The sequence below is a fragment of the Triticum dicoccoides genome, chromosome 3A (genome assembly GCF_002162155.2).
Source record: "Triticum dicoccoides isolate Atlit2015 ecotype Zavitan chromosome 3A, WEW_v2.0, whole genome shotgun sequence".
Taxonomy (NCBI): domain Eukaryota; kingdom Viridiplantae; phylum Streptophyta; class Magnoliopsida; order Poales; family Poaceae; genus Triticum; species Triticum dicoccoides.
In genome coordinates, this window is record NC_041384.1 from 570322251 (window position 1) to 570344821 (window position 22571).

Consider the following 22571-nt stretch of genomic DNA (forward strand, 5'->3'; position numbering starts at 1 on the left):
TCTTGGATATACATAACTTTTTCTTAACAAGTTCATATACCATCTGTGAAATTGAGCAAACTATACGCACCTTCCCTTTTTCTGGAACAAGCTAGTACATACCCCCTCTGTTCATAATATAAGAATGTTTTGACACTGATTATATGACGGAGGGAGTATTATTTTGTGACAAATACAATATGTCACCCGAAAATGATTTATCATTCTTCACCATTCATGGACTATTGCGAATCAGTACTTTTCTTGCAACCATGACATAGACTCCGAGTGAAAAAAGGTTAAGCTCCTCGGATGTTATTTTCAGCAGTGAATTTGTTTTTTTCGGTGAAAGCTCCTCGGATGTTATTTTTCGATGAAACTTGGCAAGAACCTCAAACATATGATAAAGTTTGATGTAGCAAAATTTCAGATTTTTTGAATTTCGTTTGATAAACTTTTTTCAAAGTTTTTGCTAACTCATCGGCTCTTCTGCTGAAGAATCTGTCCCTTTCGTCCTACTCCGCCCTTCCGTCCGCGGCCTCCACGCACTGGTAGAGTGGGAGTGGGCGTGCCGCGTGCGATCTACGCGATCGGAATAAAGGCAAAGCGAAGCAGCAGTTTTCATTCCGACTGCACAAAATCGTTCGCCCCATACGGCGCCGCGCCTACAAAAAGCCGGGGCGCGGAGCGCTCGTGCCCGTTGCAGCTGCGGAGGTCCAGAGCACGAGAGGTCGAGCCGCGCCGAGCTAATACAACGGAGCGCATGGACGGGCAGGGGAAGAAGGGCGGCGGGGGAGCGGGGAGCGAGTGCGACGTGGTTGGCAGGGCCTTCGTGGAGTACTACTACCAGACGTTCGACGGCAACCGCGGCGCGCTCGCCGCGCTCTACGGCGGCACCTCCGTCCTGTCCTTCGAGGGCCACCGCGTGGCCGGCGCCGCGGAGATCGGCCTGAAGCTGGCCCAGCTGCCCTTCGAGCAATGCCGGCACTCCATCTGCACCATCGACTGCCAGCCCACGCCCTCCTTCCCCGGCGCCATCCTCGTGTTCGTCAGCGGCAACCTCCAGCTCGCCGGCGAGGAGCACCAGCTCAGGTTCAGCCAGGTAATTAAGAAACCCATCTCTTCTCAGTCACGCCTCCTTTTGTGTTCTGGGATGTGTTTTGGATGTTGATCTGGGCATCTGGCCTGTGTTGCCCAGATGTTTCAGCTGGTGCCCAACGAGCAGGGAAGCTTCTTCGTGCAGAATGACATATTCCGGCTCAACTACGGATGATACGCATGCTATGCGTACTCGAGAAAAAAACTACGGATAGCAGAGCGGGGTCGCGTGGGGTTGCCGAAAGGATGTGGATGCTTGGATGCTTTGGCCCCGTGGATGGACGCCCTTGCTTTTTCGCGCTCATTCTTTTCTTTACATTACGTTCATGTAGCAGCATCCTGAATGAATAATAAAGTTGGTGGTGGCCGTGGTGTACGTGGTGTACTTCGAACTGAAATTTGAAATTTTCCACTCTCTTGTCAGAAGAAAATGACTGCGTTAAACTTGGGAATGGTTCGTGTGCTATCGAATTACTGCCCCTGCATTTTTTTACAAGTCGTTTTAGTAGTTACAGAGGTTGTATTCTAGATTCTCTGCTGTGTAGAACGTGCTTGTGATTCCACCGCAAAAAAAAAGTGCTTGCGGTTATGCCAATACAGTGCACCAGCGCAAAATAAACAGAAAAACAGTGCACCTCGCAGAAAATGGCACTACACAGAGATCCAGAGGCCAGAAGAGGTTCTGCTGCATTTTATATATTAAAAAAAAAGATGAGTCCATTTATATGAATCAAGCCCATTAAACATTCTGATAATTTGTACAGTAGAATAATCTAAAAGACCCACTAGGCTTATTCATGCATGAAGAGAGTGAGTTAGGCAAGAGGTCCCATAACACGCATAATGCGCTGGGTAAGTAACAATCGACATTTCATATTTAACACATTAAGTGCCGGTCAACATTCCGCGTCAACTGTACGAAGCGCGCCTGCATGTTTCGCGAGCGTTGGTTTTTTTTTGAGGGGTAAAGCCAAACTTTATTAATCAAAAACCACAGAGTGTGGGATACGAGTCGGGGTATGAGGCTGGCCAAGCCATACATGACGCCCCGGAGCTAAGGATAAAGCAAACTTTGCTAATCTATGTGTATCCATATTGGTTGCACGACCTTCAAAAGAAAAAATACAAGTTAAAAGGGAGGCTCTAGCTTTTATTTCAGATATAATCAGACCATATACTCCTTGATTCCCTCCATGGATATCTCCTATGACTTGCTTCGAGTCTGAAGTGATCATAGCTTGCTGCACATTTAAGTCTTGAGCCAACGCAATAGCCTCTCTGCAAGCAATCGCCTTCAGGGTTGCTGGGTCCGCCACTCCCGCAATCACCAGTGCAGAACTTTCCAGATAAGTCTCGTTTCTGTCACGACATACCGCTACCGCCGATCCTCCTCTTGAGGCCCTCACACCAGCATCAACTTGTATTTTAACAAAGTTCTCTGGTGGGGCTTTTGGTCTCTGCGAGGCACTTGTTATCTGAATTGGCCGAGTATTTAACCAAAAACTACCACAATTGACGGAAACGTGACGAAAAACTACCACTTTACGTTTTTGTGCGAAAAACTATCAAATTTGGACTAAACCGTGGCAAAAAACTACCAACTCGTGAAATCGCTCGCTTCGCCCGCGCTAACCCCGAATCTGACCGGTTGGGCCCGCAAATCAGGCGCCACGTTGGCTAACGGTCGCCCGCCGCGCGTAGATGGCCGTTAACGGCCCGTCCGCTGTCGGAACGGCGCCTGTCGGTGGGCCAATAAGTGAGAGCGAGCTCAGCCGCTCATTCTCCTCCTCCTCGCTCGCTCTCACTCGTCCTCACTCCATCCTCTCCCTCTCCCTCTCCCTGGTCCTCTGACCTAGGTCAGCCTATCGCCGTCGCCGCCGCGGCCATTGCTGCCGGTCGAAGGTGAGGATGCCATCCTGGTATGACGAGTACAGCTCGGACGAGGACATCAACATGGTTTCATTGGATCAGCAGCTATTTGTAAGTGCATAATGGTGGAACAGAGTTAGGGTTAGGGTTAGTTCATCCAAATTGGAGATTCCAATTTGCTTTTGGTTTGATTCGAAGTTTCTTTTGCAGGAAACCCCTGACACTGTGGTGGAACCATCTTTCTGTGGTTCTTACACTGAATCTGAGCCGACGTGCATGATGCATCATCAGAGGCCGAAGAAGATGGTGGCTTTTGAAGGTGCTTTGACTGGCGGGCGTTTCTTGGGTTGTCCTGTGCAGCAGGTATTAAATCTTGAACGCTAACTTGTTTTGCTGCTGGAGATGTGTGATGTGTTTTGCTGCTGGAGATGTGAGATGTGTGGTGCAGCATGTGGTGCAGAGATGTGTGCTGCAGCATGTGGAAGCTATATATGAAAGTAGATCTTTAGTTAACTGAATTCAATACATGACTAAACCTGATAACACCTACAAGCAGATATCTTTAGTGTATTATGAACCTGAGAATATAGTTGTTAACTGAAAAAGAACAGAGTAGGTGTTAACTGAAAAAGAACAGAGTAGGTGTTAACTGAAAAAGAACAGAGTAGGTGTTAACTGAAAAAGAACAGAGTTAAATGAATTTATATCTACTGCTAAATGTAGTTGTTAACTGAATTTATCTCTGTTGCTAAATGTAGCTGTTAACTGAATTTATCTCTGATGCTAAGTCAGGTGCATATTGATGTAAACAAAGGGTTTCAGCTAAATGAAATGACTTTATGACTTTTGGTTTCTGTACTAAGTTTGTTACTAAGTGCTTTGTGCTTAATTATAAATAATTGCTTCTGTAGGATGAAGGTGTGAACTGTGGGGTTGTGGAGTGGGTGGATGGTCCTTGGCCAGAGATTCTACAAAGGTGCCTAACCAGGATTTGGGACATGTATCATGAGCAGAACTTGGGCAGGGTGAATGACAAACAAGCCCATGAGAAAGAGGTGGCCAAGCTACAGAAGGAAATTGATTTCCTGTCAAACAACTACAGCTAGTTGGTGGAAGATGTATCCAACCTATTTGACTATCAAGATGGCAAGATGTCTCATGACATGGACTATACCAGTCAGGCAATCAATGAACTAGCTGAGAAGAAGAAACAACTTGAGGATCAGGCAAAGATTGAGTTAAGTATGGAAAAGCTGAAGCTTGCCAAGGAGCAAAGGTGCATTCTTCAAAGCCAAGCAGAGATCATTCAGAACATGAGGAAGGCCATGAAGGAAGTGGAGGGGGACAGGGACCTACTTAAGCAAGAGAAGAAGAAGTTAGAGTATCTTATTGCTGATCTGCTCAATGCTGGGCATGACAGCAAAGCTAAGCTGGAGAGGATCAAGGCAATTATGAATGAGTGAAGTGGTTGGTTTGTGGGTTAAGTAATTAGTAGGCCTATATATATAGCTGGTCTTGGAATGTCATGCATGTTAGGTGTATATTTTGGGAAAGTTTCATGTGCTTTCAGAATGGTATGAGGGAGGGAGGTATTGCTATGGTTTAAGAACTACTTGGTTTTATCTATGATGTAATGACTATTATGTTAAGACCTACTATGCTAAGTACTCATGCTAAGTTAAGTAAGTAAGAATGTTTTATCTATGATGAGGTTGTTTTACTCTGCTTATATCATGTGTGATAACTGACAGTACTGACATAGTTGGAAGTAGCAACTAACATATATAGCAATTAGCTTAGATAGTCTGACAAATAACTTAACATAGATAGTCTGACATAGATAGCAACTACTATTAGATAGTGCCTGACATAGATAGCAACTACTATTAGATAGTGCCTGACATAAAGATGAACTACTAGTAGATAGTGCCTGACGAAACTGAACCTAGGAACTTACTGCACTTAAGAAAGTTCAGGACTGACGAAACTGAATATTAGTGCAGCAGTTCACTCTTCCTTCTTCAGCATCTTCAGGCGGTGCGAGCGGCGCACCGCAGTCACGGCCGCCCTCTTCTTCTTGCCCGGCGCCGGCTCCAGCACATCATCCTCACCGCCATCTTGTTCTTGCTTCACGATGACGCCGTCTGGGAGATCGTCCACCTCTGGCAGCGCATCCACGTGGATTGGGCGGTTCCTATCCCCCTCCACGGCGTCGAGGATGGGAGCCAGCATCTGCAGTTCAGGCTCGTCGTCGGAGAGGACGACTACCTCATCCACCTCGTCGTCAGAGTCGTCAGAGGGCTCGTCAGTGGACTCGTCGTCAGAAGACTCGCCCTCAGAGTCGTCAGAGGGCCCAAGGACCCATGGATTGCGCCAGAGGGCGTTGTTGATTGGGGCTGGGACAGCGAGGACGGCTTCGGTGACGTCGTCCGCGGCGGCCGGTGGCGTGGTGGATGAGCGGTACATCCACCATCTGGCGCGCTGCCTGGGGTCGGGGGAGCGCTGCACCTCGCGCATCGCCCAGAGCAGAATGGTCGGCGCCGGGATGGTGCGGCCGGCAGAGTGGAAGGCGCGCTGCTTTTCATCAGCCGTCATCACCTTCACGAGGCCGCGGGCGTGGTTCCTGAGCATCGCCATACTGGGGAACCAGCGGGCGATCTTCCTGTACTGCGCCCGGATCTCCTTGTTCTTGCCGCCGAGAGCTTCGATGGCGAGCTGCCATTCCATGGCGACGGCGGTGGCGGTGGTTGTCGGCGGTGATTTCGACAGGAGAGAGGGGGAAGTGGAGTGGGCGGTGCGACCGACGAGTGGGCGAGTGAGGAGAGGGCGTGGTGGGTGGACACGTAATAAAGTAGTAGAATCCGAAACGACTGGTCCACGCTGCCGGCTGCTACGCACGCTGAAAAGAGGACGTGGCTAACAACATATAATAAGTTTGGCCGATACTAGTCAAACAAATCACCAGCACTAGCCCATTGGTATTGAACGCATAATTACAACCAACTGGTCCTGGGTTCGAGCCCCAGGCCAGACTTTTTTTGTGCAGATTTTTTTTCGTACAATGAATTTGGCAATAAGTTCTGTACTGTAGAAATGGCAAAGTAAAACAAAAAAACAAATCAAAACAACTCAGTAGCACTTAGCCCATTTGTATTGGGCACAAATAAGTTCACATGTCACATTGTCCAGAAATTAGTAGCACAACACACATTTAGTAGCAGAACACAAACTTAGTAGCAGAACACAAATAAGTAGCATACACTCAATAGTTTCCACTAGCATTGAAATAGGATGCAAACTTGCTAGGAGGTTTCCTCTTCCTCTTGCCTACCAATATCCCTGGTTCTCCAGTGGATGTTCTTGGTGCATTGAATGTTCTTGTAGATGTTGATCCTCTTGTTCTTGCAGCTCTTGTTGATGCCGATCCTGTTGCAGGTGCTGGTGAAGACCTGGCTGCTCCTGCTGAAACTGTTGATGTTGAACCTCTCTTATTTGCTTTAGGAGGTGGAGCTGATGATGCTGGCATCTGTGTAGTTTGGTGTTGAGGTGGTGGTTGTGGAGGTGGATGTGTAGCACTAGAACTAAAAATTTCTCTATTCTCCTGCATGACAAAATTAAATCAATTAGTAAATATACCGGAACTAAAAAAAGTAAACAAAGAATGCATCATTTTTGAATGACCTGGTGTAAGTTCTTTCTCATCTCAAGACTAGGTTTTAGAGCTTTCCCACAATTAGTATATCTGTGGCCTTGTAGACCACAATTGCTGCATGTAATTGTTCCCATCCTGCTTGTGTCCTTTGGAGCAGGCACCTCAAACTGCCCCTTTCTCCTAGCTGTCTGTTTTTTGCCTGCTTTTTCTTTGAACACTGGGGGCTCAATATCAGGAGTATGGGTGTCAGGCCAGAATTCAGGACCAGGGACATGGTACACTATGTCTTTGTATGCTTCAATATATAGTGCTTTTTTGAAAAATTCATGCACATAGTCCTCTGGGTGCATGTGAATCTTGCTCATTGCTGCTATTGCATGACTGCATGTCACACCTGTCATGTCCCACCTCCTGCAGTCACATGATTGAGTAGCTAGGTTCACACAGTACTGATTTTCCTTACTATTAACTTGCCAAATGTCAGGACCTGCCTTATATGCATCACAAAATTTGGCATACTTCTTATTCTCCTCTAATTTCTCTGAATAGTTGGGTGTGATCATCCACCTGCTGTTCTCTGTTTTTTCCCTAGTCTTCTGCCTTTTGATCATCTGCTTAGTCCTAATTCCTTCAAACATAGTCCTAATTGGTTTGGCCCTAACATCAAGGATCATTTTGTTGAAAACCTCACTAAGGTTGTTCACAACAAGATCAGTTTTGCAATTGTAATCCATTGCAGACCTACACCAAGTCTCCTTTGGAATTTTTTTAAGCCACTTCCAGGCATCCTCACACTCTGCTTTAAGCTCTGCCATTGCCAATTCATGGCCATGTTTGGTGAATGAGTAGCTAGCCTGATCTACTAGCTTCTTTAGTTCCGCTCCTCTGAAACCAGCTGACTGAAAATTTGCATATATGTGCCTGAGGCAGTATCTCTAAGGGGAATCAGGGAACACCTCATTTATAGCCTTAAGAAGACCCTGATTGTAAATATATAACCATGGTCATGAACAAAAGGAAATAAAGCTACTAATAACAATATATATCTGAACTAGTGGCTAAGATAGGGTGCATACCTTTTGCCTGTCAGAAATAATGGTGTAGGTTCCAAATTTGCTACCACTTCCAATGCAACATCTTAGCTGGGTTAGGAACCATGTCCAACTATCTGAATCTTCCTTATCAACCACACCAAAGGCTATGGGGTAGATGTTGTTATTGTCATCTCTTCCTGTGGCTGCAAGTATTTGCTGTCCAGTGGTTAGCTTGATGAAGCAACCATCAAGCCCTGCATCCATACCCAAATTAGCTACCATATATTTACAACAAGATATTTTGAACAAATTGCAGTTATAGATTTACCTATAAAGGGCCTGCAACCATTAAGAAATCCTTACTTTGATGCATGCAAGCAGTAGAACATGTACTTAAATCTAGGTGTTGGGGCAGGGTTTTCTGGGTCCTCAAATGTTGTAACTACACACCTGCTACCAGGGTTTGTGTCAAGAACTGCTTGTAGGTAGTCCCTCAGCCTATAGTACTGCTCCTTCTGGTCACCTTGTACAACCTTCATAGCCTTCCTCCTTGCCCTATAGGCCACACTCTTTGATACATCAACTGAAAACTTGACTTTGCTGTTTTTAATAAGTGAATCCACAGGTGCTCTAGGATCTGCTCTAAGAGATGGCTCAACTTCTTTGGAAAGCCACTTAGTAGTAACCTTTGTGTTCTCTGCTGATGCTGGACAAGTGTGCTCCATGTTACACTTCTTAATGCAAAATGTTCTTTCATGAGCTATCCTAGAGGCACACATGTAAAATTCACATCCATGCTCTCTTTTTGAACACCAAACAATAATTCTTGTTGGAGTGTTCCTGTGGTAGTGAAAAGACCTCAAAGTCCTTATATGAAAATCTCTTAATGCTTCTCTGAACTGGTAAACACTATCAAAACACAAGTTCTTGCACAAGAGTAAATGTGAATTGGGAATTGAGGGGTCAAAATATAGCCTTTCCTTCATCTTTTTCTTACTACTCTTTGTGTTTGGCTTCTTCATGAGGTATGGTAGTTCAACATCATCTACTTCTTCCTCATCACTTATGCCTGCATCACCAGCAAAACAAAACTCATCTGCTTCAGGAAACCAATCTTCAAAACGTTTTTTCTCTACCTCTTTGTGACATCTGCTAGTTGGACCAGGATTCTTCACATGTTTCACAATAGCAGTAGTTTGCAATGTTGTATCCTCTTTAGAGACACACACTATTTCCATTGGTTGAACAGCTTCAGCACTCCCATCTGAATGAACTGAATCCTCAGAACAAAATTCAGACACTTCAGTGTCTCCTTCAAAGTGGTTCAAATCTGCCTCTCTTTGAATCCTGCTCCTCTCAAGCTGAGCCTTTCTATCATCTATCTGATTCTGAAGCTCAGATTGCTCCACAACCTTTTTCACACAGCAGCTCTCTTGAGTGTTCATGTAATTCTCATTAGCATGTGTACTAATTCCAGGTTCAACATTTCTCACAACCCTTATGTTGACTAGCTTGACATGATGAAAAAAGTCCAACATTTCATGAACACTAGCTTCATTACCTAAATACTTTACTCTGTCAGATCCAATTTCCTCCTCCTTCACATAGTACACGTAATCACTGTCCCCATACCCTTCACTAGCAATGAGTGATTGTAGAGTAAGCAAAGAAATATCTGACTCAAATATACCCCTTTTCACATGGTTTCTTCCTTCTAAATGAAACCATATATCCCACTTCTGGTCAGCCAAACTGCACAGATAAGTGCTCATGAATTGAATTGAAATTGACTGAGCTATACAGTTTACTGACTCCAGTTTACTACACATGTCCAACTAACAGAAACAAACACATCTTACTAATTTGCAATGTTGAAGCAGCTAACCAAAAGCCCAGCAGATGATACTTGCATACCTGCGACCCATTGGCGATGACTGGGAGAGCGGTGCCTCCGGCTGCTGCGAGCCGGCCTGCATCGAGAAACTGGTGCTCCCCAACCAATTATCGACTGAGCCGCTGGCCATCGGTGGAGCCGCGGGCGAGGCAGCAGCGTCCAAACTTGTCTCGCCGCCAGCGTCGCCGCCGCCAGCGCCGCCGCCCTCCGGAATCAACGAGGACATGGCGGCCGCCACCTAGGTCAGAGAGAGGGAGAGGAGGGAGAGAGTGAATCGAGAGGGGAACGGATCAGATTTGACCCGCACCGCACCGACAGGCGCCGTTCCGACAGCGGACGGGCCATTAACGGCCATCTACGCGCGGCGGGCGACCGTTAGCCAACGTGGCGCCTGATTCGCGGGCCCAACCGGTCAGATTCGGGGTTAGCGCAGGCGAAGCGAGCGATTTCACGAGTTGGTAGTTTTTTGCCACGGTTTAGTCCAAATTTGGTAGTTTTTCGCACAAAAACGTAAAGTGGTAGTTTTTCGTCACGTTTCCGTCAATTGTGGTAGTTTTTGGTTAAATACTCGAATTGGCCCTGTTCTTCTAGGCTCCCCTTCTCTCACAACATCCAATTCACCAATGAAGTGTGTGATAAAATTATATATTGCATGTGGAGTTTGGAAAATCCCTTCATGGATTGCCTTGCGCCTCGACGTCCAAATTGCCCAAAGTGTGACTGCAACTCTTGTGAACTGTTCATGTTGGAGTGTTTCAATAAGGGTAAACAGCTAGTTTCTTGCGTTTGTTTCTGTGTTAGCAACCAAAGTTGCACTTAAGTCCTCATCAACTAGCGCCCACGTGCACCTGGATACCGTGCAATCGAGGAGAGAATGGCGCCACGAGTCATGGGCGCCACAGAAGCCGCATGAGCTTGAAGTGGCCATGTGTCTGTGCGCCCTAATATCCTCAGTGGGGATTGATTGTTTGGCGAGTCGCCACAAGAACATTCTCAGCTTTCCGGGTACCTCCGTTTTCCACAAGGACTTCCGGGATCCTTCTTCATTACTTGACCTTGATGCCGCAGCCATCCCTTCCAACCAGGCCTCTCTTCTTTGCCTAGTTGCATTACAATTTTGGAAGCTCCTTCCCGGTGCATTTTTCTTCCGTTTAATTGTTTTTTCTTTCGGTTTTCTTTCCAGTTTTGATTGTCCTTTTCCTTTTTATTTTTAGTTACTTCTTTTCCTCTTCTTTTCATTTTTGTTGTTTTTTAAATTCTTGAACCTTTTCAATTGCAAATCCACAAAACTTTTTCCAAAGTATTGAAAAATTTCAAATTTATGAACAATTTGTTAGCTTTCTTAGATCTGCAAAAAAAATGAATTTATAAATTTATTTAGTATACAAAAATCCGGAGTGTCCATTTTTTTATGAAAATCAGCAGATAAATCATATGCAAGGAGAGGGAGCGCGTCAAGCCGAGCGATGCGCAAAGTTATGCCGAGGCTTGCTCCACTTGCGTGTTCAAGGTGCTGATTATGAGCTCTTGCCGCAATCACGCACTCCCTCCCTGCCTGAATGTGGAAAGGGCTGGCCCAGAGTGCGATGATGCTGAGAGTTTGATGGGGGGTTTTTGAATGGTTTTTTCACATGTTTTTTTATTTTGAAGTGTTACATTAAAATACTTTTTTATTTCCTCAATTTGATAAAATGTTCATGAACTGAAAAAAAAGTCATGAATTTAATATAATATTTCACAATTTGTAAAATATTTGCGACTTAAAAAACAGATCACAAATTTCAATAAATATTTTTGATTTTTTAACTAGAAAGAACATTTTATCAAATGACGAATCTATTGAACTAATTAGTGTTGTAGATGTTGGCTTTTTTTTGTAGACTTGGTCGAATTTAAAGAAGTTTTACCTGTAACAAACTTAGAACTTCAAATAATTTGAGTATGAGAGAGTAAAACTAATCTTACCCACGGTCCTATCTAGTCCAAGTCATTATATATGTGGTCAAGCTAAGGTAATAAAAGTCCAAGCAACTAGTGTCAACATCTCAAAGTTGACAGAGGAATAAAACAACAAGTTTTTTTTTTGAGGGGTAATAAAACAACAAGTGTGTGAAGCAAGCCAGCAAGCAAAACCCCACTTTGATGTAGGGATAATGGGCCTAGTGCACGATGGATTATGTGCCACATCACCCACTAGTTCACCATGGACAAGCTAGTGGACCACAAATTAATTCATACCAAATGATATATCCGTTGGTGTTGCTACAAGAATTGGTTGTGATACAGTCAATAATTTTTTGCTGTATGAAACATTAATATTGGATTAATAATTTTAAGAAAAAAAGGGAAAACACATATGGCATTTATTTGTATATGTGTATTGTATAGTGGCAATGTATCAGATGGAAACTCAGTTTTCGTGCAAATCTGAAAATGTTCTTCCTAGGTCGTTGGATCGTGATAGACAACTCAGACACTAAGTGGGATGTGCCTCATGTAATATAATTATGTTTATAGTTGTAAATTATTTGTTGAATATTCACATGCATGGTTGCATGTTGGACGGGCCCTTTTTTGCATGGTTAACATGTTGAGGTGAATCTTTTCCTATGCATAGGTACATGTTGAGGTGGCATGCTGAGAGAAATTGAGGATCAACTATTTAGTGCTCCCTCCATTCCAAAATACTTGACGCGGTTTTAGTTTACTTTATTTCAAATCTGAACTAAAACCATGACAAGTATTGTGGGACGGAGGGAGTAATATACTAGATGATAGCTTGCGCTTTTCTACGTGAATTGGTTGCAATATAATTCAATGAAATCTGGTTGTATGAAACATTAATATCGACACTAATAATATAGGAAGTAAAACTAAAAACACATAATTGATTGTATTTAATTATTGTTTAGTTGTAAAATACTATTAGTAGCATAATAGAAAGGAAATAATTCTTCCATTTATTGTGGCATGTTGAGGTGAGTATGACGGCGTATGGTTGTGATTTTGTAGAAAGAAAAGTCCATACATTATTTTGACACGTTGTGAACTCAAGTGGTATTTAATGCAAGCACACGGATGATATGTTGCAAAGACACTGGATGCCTATGGCGAATGTAGCGTTCATGATGCAAGTGTTTTTTCTGTTGCTGCGACCGTTGGCTCTTATGCTGCATGCAGGTGAATGCTTTTCCTCGACAACTTTGCTGTGCCTGGTCGATACTTGTCGCATATTTTTTTTTTGCTGCATTGACATATGTGAAATGTTGCGACGTTCATACCGGCCTATTTTCTACATACCGCGTGAGAAAATGCTACGAGGGTGCTACAAACATGTAAATAAACACAGCGTGCAGGGCCTTTTGTTTTTCTGAACACAGTACAAACACAAACGCTTATATAAACGTGCATACACTTACCTCTATGAAATTTTATGAAATCACCATAAACACCTACAGGACTCTCACTGAAAGCATATCACCGGAAATCACCCTGATGGGCTGAGAATGCCACTGTCCACCTAACCACCACAACCACAGATTGGTTCGCGTGCAGGGCCTTGGGGAGACGGCCGATGGGTGGCTGCCTCCGCCTGGCCGACCCATAGCACTGGCCAATATTTGTGGGGAAAATGAACTTTTACTTTTCCCCATGGGCTTCTATAAGCCAGACATGGTTGGAATCTGGCCCTTTCCGGGCATTGAACAGTTGTACGGTGAACCATGCGCTGCAGACTGCTGAGCGTAGAGAGCTCCTCGCACAAACTAAGAGCATCTCCAACAGGCGCCCAAAAAGAGCTCCGCGCATTAAAAGTTTAGTTTTTTGGGCGCCGGGCAGCTCCAGCAGAAGCTGTAGCGCTAAAAGTTTTTGGGCGCGCGCTGAAAAACGCTATCGCGCGCAGCATATTTTGGGCGCCGGGTTGCGTCCGCTTCACAATTTGCATTGTCTGCTTTTTGGGTGCGCGTTTTTGGACGCCTGCCAAAGCAAAGTTGGTATTGGCGCATTAAAAATGCTACAGTGCGCGCTATAACGTTTATTGGGCGCGGAATTTTTGTGCGGCCATTGAAGATGTTCTAAACCACACTTCGGGCTGAAAAGCGAGTTTTGCACCGAGTACATCCCACAGCTCTTACGCAGAGCAAATTCATGAAAGCAGTAGAGCTGCTAAGCTGGCCAGATCATGCACTCGCCTATATAACCCACTAACACAGACTCGATAAGTGCATTTCCAAGTTCTAATCGGTTACACAACAATCGTCATGGATCCGATCAACGAGCCCCTTCTCTCTTCTCCACCACAAAGAAGCTGTTCCGCGAGCAAAGCTCTCTTGGTCACACCGATCGTCCTATCTAGTCTGCTTTGCTTTTGCTTCGCCGCCTTCCTCCTCCTCAGCCCTGCCACGGTCACGGTGGACCTCTGCACGAACTCCCCGGACCCGGCCTCGTGCCACGCCATCGTCGCCGACGCCGTCCTGGCGTCTCCGGACGCCCGCCCGAGCCGACCGGTGCAAGTGCTTCGCGCGATACTCGTCAGGTCCCTCGACCAGCATGACGCGGCCGCCGTTGCGGTGGCCGACATGCACCGGCGCGCCAGTGACCCCAGGCACCGCGCGGCGCTCGCGGACTGTGTCCACCTGATGGAGCTCGCGCGCGACCGTCTCGCCGGCGCGGCGGACCACGCCTCGGTGGCGCCGGAAGACGCGCGGACGTGGCTCAGCGCGGTGCTCACCGGCCACGTGACGTGCCTGGACGGCCTCGACGACGGGCCACCGCGCGACGGCGTGGGGGCGCAGCTGGAGCCACTCAAGTCCCTCGCGAGCGCGTCGCTCGCCGTGCTCAACGCCGTCGGCTCTGGCACGGCCGCCGCCGACGTGCTCGCCGAGGTGGTAGACGAGCTTCCATCGTGGGTGCCGACTGCAGACCGTGCGCTCCTCGAAGGATCACGCGCCGGCGCCGTCCAGGCGGACGTGGTGGTGGCCAAGGACGGGAGCGGCAAGTACAAGACGGTGCAGGCGGCGGTGGACGCGGCGCCGGACCGCGGCAAGAGCCGGTACGTGATCTACGTGAAGAAGGGGGTGTACAAGGAGAACCTGGAGGTGGGGAAGAAGAAGCGCGAGCTGATGATCGTGGGGGACGGCATGGACGCGACAGTGATCACCGGCAGCCGCAACGTGGTCGACGGCGCCACCACTTTCAACTCGGCCACTCTAGGTAAGGATGCTTCGTGTTCTCTCTTAGCTTTGTGCCTTTCCGAGATTCGCACTGATTTCCCCATCTATGACCGCGATTGCACCTTTAGGATGTTCGATAAACTTTACTAGTTTCTTCTTTCTTTCTATCATGATGGAGGACCGCATCAAAGCCTGAAACCCTGCTGCCTTTCGGCCTTTGCATTGCCACGTTCTAGCTAGTGCAATAGAGACGATCTTGGCATCACAAAATCAATCTGTTTTGCCAAGAACATGCATACAAGATGTACGGTGTGCATACGTTTATGTCAGTCAATTGATTGCTGGCCGTAAACCAGTCACCTAAATTAAATTAGTTGGACAAGTTTGGTACCTGTTCTTACGAGATAGAGTAAGTATAAAGAATGAAGCTGCCGGTGGTAGCTGCGCCATACCGTTACGATTAGTACCAACTATTACCCGAAAAGAATGGACAGCGGGATCTAGATCACATACACAGTGATGGAAGACACATAGAAAAATAGCACATATCGAGCATTTTCTACAACTAGTTATCAAAAGCGCTAGCTTTTATTTCCGCCACCACCTAACCAGCTCTCCTAAGCACGCCGGTGATGCATCGCAGGCATAAGGCGCACAATTAATTTTGCACGTGTACGTACGTATGTAGTACTACAAGTATACGTACTGAAAGGTCGTTACGGATTCTCCACTCTTTGGTTGAAAGCAAGCATGTGAATGTGATCGCCTTGCACGGTCGAATCCATGGATGGCTCGCATTTACAACAGTATGCAAGGCCGCTAATGGCGTCCTGAATTAAGCGGACAGTCGTCAAGGATTAACGGTTGTGTGTGTCGAACTCGAATGTTGCAGCCGTGGCGGCCGACGGGGTCATCCTGCAGGACCTCAGGATCGAGAACACGGCGGGGCCCGAGAAGCACCAGGCGGTGGCCCTGCGCGTGAGCGCCGACAGCGCAGTCATAAACCGCTGCCGCGTCGACGGCTACCAGGACACCCTCTACACGCACCAGCTGCGGCAGTTCTACCGCGACTGCTTCGTCTCCGGCACCGTCGACTTCGTCTTCGGCAACGCGGCGGTCGTGCTCCAGAACTGCGTGATCACCGCGCGCCGGCCCGCGCACGGCCAGAAGAACGCGGTCACCGCGCAGGGCAGGACGGACCCGAACCAGAACACGGGCACATCCCTCCAGCGGTGCCGCGTCGTGCCCGCGGACGACCTGGCGCCCGTGGCCGAGGCGTCCCCGACGTTCCTGGGCCGGCCGTGGAAGGCCTACTCGCGGACGGTGTACATGCAGTCGTACCTGGGCGCGCACGTCCACCCGAGGGGGTGGCTGGAGTGGGACGGGGACTTCGCGCTCAGCACGCTCTTCTACGGGGAGTACGCGAACGAGGGGCCCGGGGCCGGCACGGCCGGGCGCGTCAAGTGGCCGGGGTACCGCGTCATCCCGGACCAGAGCGTGGCCGTGCAGTTCACCGTGGGGCAGTTCATCCAGGGCGGCTACTGGCTCAAGGGCACGGGTGTGGCGTACGACGATGGGCTCTGATCCGTGGTTACTGGCCCTTCGTTTCATGTTTGTTTACTCCCTCATCAATCAATCTTTAATGGCAGTTCTGTCGGTTGGCCGTTCGATCACCACGGCATCCTAAATAAAAGTGATTTATCAGTGTCACTCGTGTTACCTATAATCTTGTGGCAAGCACAAGCATAAAACCTCGGGTGCTTGAGTTGATCTGATTGGATGTTGCATTTCATGCTTAACAATTTTGTAGCCGCGGGTATTTTTTTTCAGAACAATCTCCCGGGAGCATTTGCTCCCGGATGAACAATACGCCAAAAAAATGTTAAAATGTTTCCGAAATATTCTGATTTTTTTGTGGATATTCGTGTTAGTGTCGCAAGATTTTCTTTTGGCTCCTTCTTCATGATGGAGTCCGTACAAGAAATATTTTGCACAGAAAATCTTTCTATCTACCATCATATAAATGTGAGTTGTGCCAAGACAACACCGAGGAAACGACTCTTCATCTATTCTAAGGGCATGTTCGGCAACGGACCACTCCAGGGAAATCACTCACTCCGCTCCACTCAGCGCTGGGAGCGCTCCAGCGAGCGGTCGTGATGCATTCGGCTCGCTCCGCTCCAGGAAACCATGGGCTGCCAGCCCATTAGAGGCGAATACAACCCGTTCAAGTGTGTGTGTGTGTGTGTGAGAGAGAGAGAGAGAGAGAGAGAGAGAGAGAGACAAGACAAATGGGAGCGTACCGGTTCAGGTCTCTCATTTGGCGGTGGCATTTTCTGTAATTTCGAGCTGATCCGGATTCTGCTGAAACAAGGAGCGACAGAAGTGCTGCTCCGTAAAACTGAACTACGCGCCGCTCCACTCCACGACTTCAGCTCCACGGATTTTGAGAGTTCGGGTCTGCTCCGGCTGCTCCGGCGGCGGAGTTGGGAGCCGGAGTATTGCCGAACGGGCCCTAAGACTGCCCTTTTGCTCTTAATTGCTGGGATTCCATCCTGAGACCTAAACATAGAGGGATTTCAGTTCATGATGAGATAAATTTGATAATTCAAACTCTGCATGGCCCAATTGCTCTTGAGATAACCATCATGGGATGCTGGCACATATGGATGCAACAAAATGGTACAATCTTCAGAGCTCAAACTCCAACTATTGCTTCTTGGAGAAGTCTACTCAAAGTTGATCTTATATTGCTCCAGCACAGAATCAAGAACAAGTTTTAAGACCAGCTTCGTAACTGGTTTTACTAGCATCTATAAAGCCTCATGAACACCATGGGATTTCCTAGAGCAGGCATTGGATAGCCTCTTTTTTTTTGCTTTCTTTCACCTGTATATGTACCCTTTTATTAATATATTTGCCGTAGAACGATTGTTCTACGGTTTCACTTTCAAAAAAGCATGCTTGACTCATGCGAAACGGATCAGTAATGTTTTGTCGGTGAAAAAAAACAAATTTGGGGTGACATTTTGGGGTAACATTTGGTCTTTAAAATTTGTCCTTTTTTGCACATACTAAAATCTTTAACCCTTTTACCTAAAACTTCTCAGGTAGCATTTGGATATGACTATAAATACATAAAAAATGGTTGGAATTTTTTTGGCATTTCAAAAATTATTTTCCGTGCCCAGGAACACGTACTCCCGGGAACCAAATTGGATTTCTAAGAACAACTGCAGTTTTACAAGTCGAAACCCTTTGAAGAAAGTAAAACTTTTTTTTGCGGGAAACTAACCTCCTCACACCCGCTAGTAGCAGGCGACAAGGCCCACCCACACAGAAAAGGACGTCACCACAAAAGGGACTCATCAATGCCGTCATGAGGTGTCCACTCCGGGGAATCCTCCTTGAAGATTTCTTTTCAAGAGTATGCAATCTCGTAACATAGTTTTGTAGAAGGCAGGAAGTTATTTACAAGACAAGAGAAAACGAAAATTACACCGCCACGAAGTGGCATGCAACGGCTCTCCAACTCCTGCTATGTGTTTTAGGATCCTAGCATGGTTTTTGTGCACTAGTGACTCACTTAGACAATGCTCTATGTGTTTTAGGATCCTAGCTAGGCTTTTCTGCACGAGTGACTCATACAATTTTCTATGTGTTTTACGATCCTAGCTAGCATACATTGAGGACTCCACAAGAAGCACTCATGCAAGCACTTGATACGTCTCCAACGTATCTATAATATTTGGTTATTATATTATCTGTTTTGGATGTTTTATATGCATTAATATGCTATTTTATATTATTTTGGGATTAACTTATTAACCCAGAGACCAGTGTCAGTTTCTATTTTTTTCCTTGTTTTTGAGTTTTACAAAAAAGGAATATCAAACGGAGTCCAAACGGAATAAAACTTTCGCGATGATTTTTCTTGGACCAGAAGACACACGTAGGACTTGGAGATGAAGTCAGAGGAGTCCCGAGGTGACCACAAGCCCTCAGGGCGCACCCTAGGGGGCTCCCCTGGCTTGTGGCCCCGCGGGAGTCCTCTAACCCTAATTCTTGGCCTATAAATTCAGAAATATTCCCGAACGACTAGAAGCATCCACCAAAATACTTTTTCCGCCGTTGTAACCTTCTGTACCCGTGAGATCCCATCTTGGGACCTTTTACGGCACTCTGCCGGAGGGGGATTCGATCACGGAGGGCTTCTACATTAACCCTATTGTCTTTCCGATGAAGCGTGATGAACCCAAGGTTGGTGATGTTAGTGGCGATCACGATGATACAAGCAAGAAGAGGTGCATCACCAACGAACTCCCGTCCTTCAATTCTACAAGACATGATTTGCATCTCCTCGAGTTCAAGAGTGGAAACCAAAAGAATGGAGATGAAGATGAGGCTGAGGTGGAGATTCAACTAACTCAAGTGGATGGGAAGGATACTGGTAGTCCATCCAAGAGCCCCACCACATCGTTGGAGCTAGGGGTTGATACCTCACCTCAGCAATAGGGGCAACTATGGGGAAAGGACCAATCAGGCACATGGTGGAAGTAGTGCATTAGCCCTGACTATCCTGAGGCAAAATTCCGCTGCCACGTCCGGATGGGTTGGGGCACCTTTGACATGATCTGTGATGCATTGGCTTCCTCTATTGCCAAAAAGGACACCCCACTTCGTCCCGCTGAAGGAAATATGCCCTAGAGGCAATAATAAAGTTGTTATTTATATTTCCTTATATCATGATAAATGTTTATTATTCATGCTAGAATTGTATTAACCGAAAACTTAGTACATGTGTGAATACATAGACAAACAAAGTGTCCCTAGTATGCCTCTACTTGACTAGCTCGTTAATCAAAGATGGTTAAGTTTCCTAGCCATAGACATGTGTTGTTGAAAGAACATGCGGTGCCCCCATGTTTGGTTTTGGTAATTGATGACAATCTCTATGGACTAATGGTTGCCTTGAGTTATATTTGAATGTTTTGTCCATAGGCTTTTCTTGGAGTACATGTGTTGGTTTCAAGGAGAGTTGGTGTCGACCAAGGTGCTATTCAAGGAATTATCCAAAGATTGGTCATGTGAGTGTCGAGCTTATTGTAAGCATGTCTTGAAGAAGAAGATTTTGTGATCATTCATGTCTACCTTCAAGACATCATCCAAATGAAGAGAATTGGAAAGATTCAAGGTTGATCAAGATTAAGTCAAGAATGAATCAAGTTGATCAACTCACAAAGCGCAGAAGATGTACCGAGAGGGATCAAGTGATCCCATGGTATGGTAAGCATTGTTAATTTCGCTTTGTGTACTAACCCATGGTCTTCGTGAGAGTTCTTTGTCGGGTTAGGTTGCGGTGTGCAAGTTCAAGTGGAGCATCATGAAGAGATCAAATTCTTTAAGCTTGCCGTCCATTGTGGTGACAATGGACCTGTGAAGATGTGCGTAAGAGTGGCTCACCCAGTGGAGTATGGGGGAGCAATCAACTAGTCTTCATCAAGCCAACACAATGAAGAAAGGTGGTCCAACTTGAGGAAGTCAAGATCGTCATCATCTAGCTCAAGTGGACTTTGTGCAAGACAAATGTTTGCCCTTGATAGGTTTTCTATTTTACCGGTCTCATAGTGCTGGTTGGGAGACCGGGTTATAGGATCGATTGCCGTACTATCAAGGGGGGCTCTCGATGAGTAGCTTGATCGTATCGTTCGTAGAGAGCTCAAACCATTGCATCCTTGCATCATCTTTATTGGTTCTTGTTTGGTTCTTCTCTTTGTGAGTTTTGGAGCTTATGGTCATCTTGGTGACAAACTCGAGTTCATCGAAAACGGAGTTCACTCGCATCTTCTATGATGTTTTCGATGTTGGAGGTTATGCCAGTTCTTCTCGGTTGGAGGTTTCACTCCTCTATTTGTTGGCATACCTCCCTTGTCACTGTTTTGATGCTACTCGTCGTCTTGTATCCAACAAGCTTGAGTTTGCTCAATTCGGAGCTCTTATGAAGAAGTTATGGCAGTTCTGGTTTTCTCCCTGCGGTAGTACCGCGGTCGGCAGCGGTAGTACTGCTTATAGCATCAAGCGGTAGTACCGCTCCAGTACCGCCTCGATTTTGGGTCCTCCTCTTTTCGTGTCGGGTTTAGCAGTAGTTGCATGGCAGTAAGGCACGGTAGTTCCGCCTATAAGCGGTAGTACCGCTCCGGTCGGGCGGTAGTACCGCTACTACATTACTCCCGCCGTACGCTGCTCTGCCCTGCCTCTTTTGGTCCCGTGTTATGCCCCTCCAGCGGTAGTACCGCTGGGGTGAGCGGTAGTACCGCTTTTATGCGGTACTACCGCCCCAAGGTTCATGTTTTGTTGCTCCTTTTCCCTGCTTCTTCCGCCCGAGCGGTAGTACCGCTCGTATGCGGGCTGAGCACATAACAGTTGGATTTTTCACCTCCTATAAAAGGGGTCTTCTTCCCCAATGAACCTTATCCTTTGAGCTTGTGTTCTTTCCCCATTGTTGACCTTCTTCGAGCTTGCTAACTCTCAATCCCTCCATGGATTCTTGCTAGTTTTTGAGGGAAAAGAGAGAGGAGATCTAGATCCACATTTCCACCAATCACTTTCTCCTCTATGTGAGGGGAACCCCTTGGATCTAGATCTTGAAGTTCTTCATGTTCTCTTCTTCGTTCTTCCTCTCATTTTCCTCCCTAGCATTTGTTGCTTCAGTGGGATTTGGGAGAGAAGGACTTGGGCACTCCGTGTGCCCTTGCCATTGCATTTGGTGCATCGGTTTGAGTTCTCCACGGTGATACGTGGAAGTTACAAGTTGAGAAGCTTATTACTCTTGGGTGCTTGGTGCCCTTGAGCTTGTTCCTCTTGGGTGCTTGGACGCCTGAGGGAGTCCTGGATTAGGGGGTCTCCAGACAGCCAGACTATATCCTTTGGCCGGACTGTTGGACTATGAAGATACAAGATTGAATACTTCGTCCCGTGTCCGTATGGGACTCTACTTGGCGTGGAAGGCAAGCTAGGCAATACGGATATGTATATCTCCTCCTTTGTAACCAACCTTGTGTAACCCTAGCCCCCTCCGGTGTCTATATAAACCGGAGGGTTTTAGTCCATAGGGCAACATACAATCATACCATAGGCTAGCTTCTAGGGTTTAGCCTCTCTGATATCGTGGTAGATCAATTCTTGTAATACTCGTATCATCAAGAACAATCAAGCAGAACGTAGGGTATTACCTCCATCAATAGGGCCCGAACCTAGGTAAACATCGTGTCCCCTGCCTCCTGTTACCATCCGTCTTAGACACACAGTTAGGGACCCCTACCCGAGATCCGCTGGTTTTGACACCGACATTGGTGCTTTCATTGAGAGTTCCACTGTGTCGTCACCATAAGGCTTGATGGCTCCTTCGATCATCGCTAGCGATGCGGTCTAGGGTGAGGCTTTCCTCCCCGGACAGATCTTCATATTCGGCGGCTTTGCACTGCGGGCCAATTCGCTTGGCCATATGGAGCAGATTGAGAGCTACGCCCCTGGCCATCAGGTCAGATTTGGAAACTTGAACTACACGGCTGACATCCGCGGAGACTTGATCTTCAACGGATTCGGGCCCATGTCGGACGCGCCATACAGTCTTGACGAGCATGACGTAACTCTGTCGTCGGACAGTGTTCGGGAGATCGCATCCGCAGATACTCCGTCTATCAATCCGGAGCAAGTCGCGCCATCGGAGAGCAGAGGGATGGACCCCGCCATGGGGTCCGCACTCCCAGTGGCGATAAAGCCGGATACTGACTTCACCCCTTACGAGAGCCATGTCGCCGAACCACTGGATTTGTCTCCGGCCACAGACTCCGAGCCGCTCATATATGTGCCCA

General features: G+C 46.8%; 2 protein-coding genes across 2 annotated transcripts; both read left to right on the forward strand.

Annotated features, from left to right (window-relative positions):
• The first annotated feature begins 630 nt into the window (after positions 1-630).
• On the forward strand, positions 631-1521 carry LOC119269247 (nuclear transport factor 2B-like). Its single transcript, XM_037551045.1, has 3 exons — positions 631-1081; positions 1178-1242; positions 1283-1521. The coding sequence occupies exons 1-3, from the start codon at positions 743-745 to the stop codon at positions 1290-1292; spliced, it is 414 nt and encodes a 137-aa protein (XP_037406942.1). The 5' UTR covers positions 631-742; the 3' UTR covers positions 1293-1521.
• Positions 1522-13604: 12083 nt separating this feature from the next.
• On the forward strand, positions 13605-16484 carry LOC119269248 (pectinesterase-like). Its single transcript, XM_037551046.1, has 2 exons — positions 13605-14737; positions 15590-16484. The coding sequence occupies exons 1-2, from the start codon at positions 13786-13788 to the stop codon at positions 16279-16281; spliced, it is 1644 nt and encodes a 547-aa protein (XP_037406943.1). The 5' UTR covers positions 13605-13785; the 3' UTR covers positions 16282-16484.
• The last annotated feature ends 6087 nt before the right edge of the window (positions 16485-22571 follow it).

Coding starts and splice junctions, on each gene's coding strand:
- LOC119269247 (XM_037551045.1), top strand. CDS start 743: ATGGACGGGCAGGGGAAGAAGGGCGGCGGGGGAGCGGGGAGCGAGTGC. Junction 1,082..1,177: donor ACCAGCTCAGGTTCAGCCAG/GTAATTAAGAAA, acceptor TGTGTTGCCCAG/ATGTTTCAGCTGGTGCCCAA.
- LOC119269248 (XM_037551046.1), top strand. CDS start 13,786: ATGGATCCGATCAACGAGCCCCTTCTCTCTTCTCCACCACAAAGAAGC. Junction 14,738..15,589: donor TTTCAACTCGGCCACTCTAG/GTAAGGATGCTT, acceptor CGAATGTTGCAG/CCGTGGCGGCCGACGGGGTC.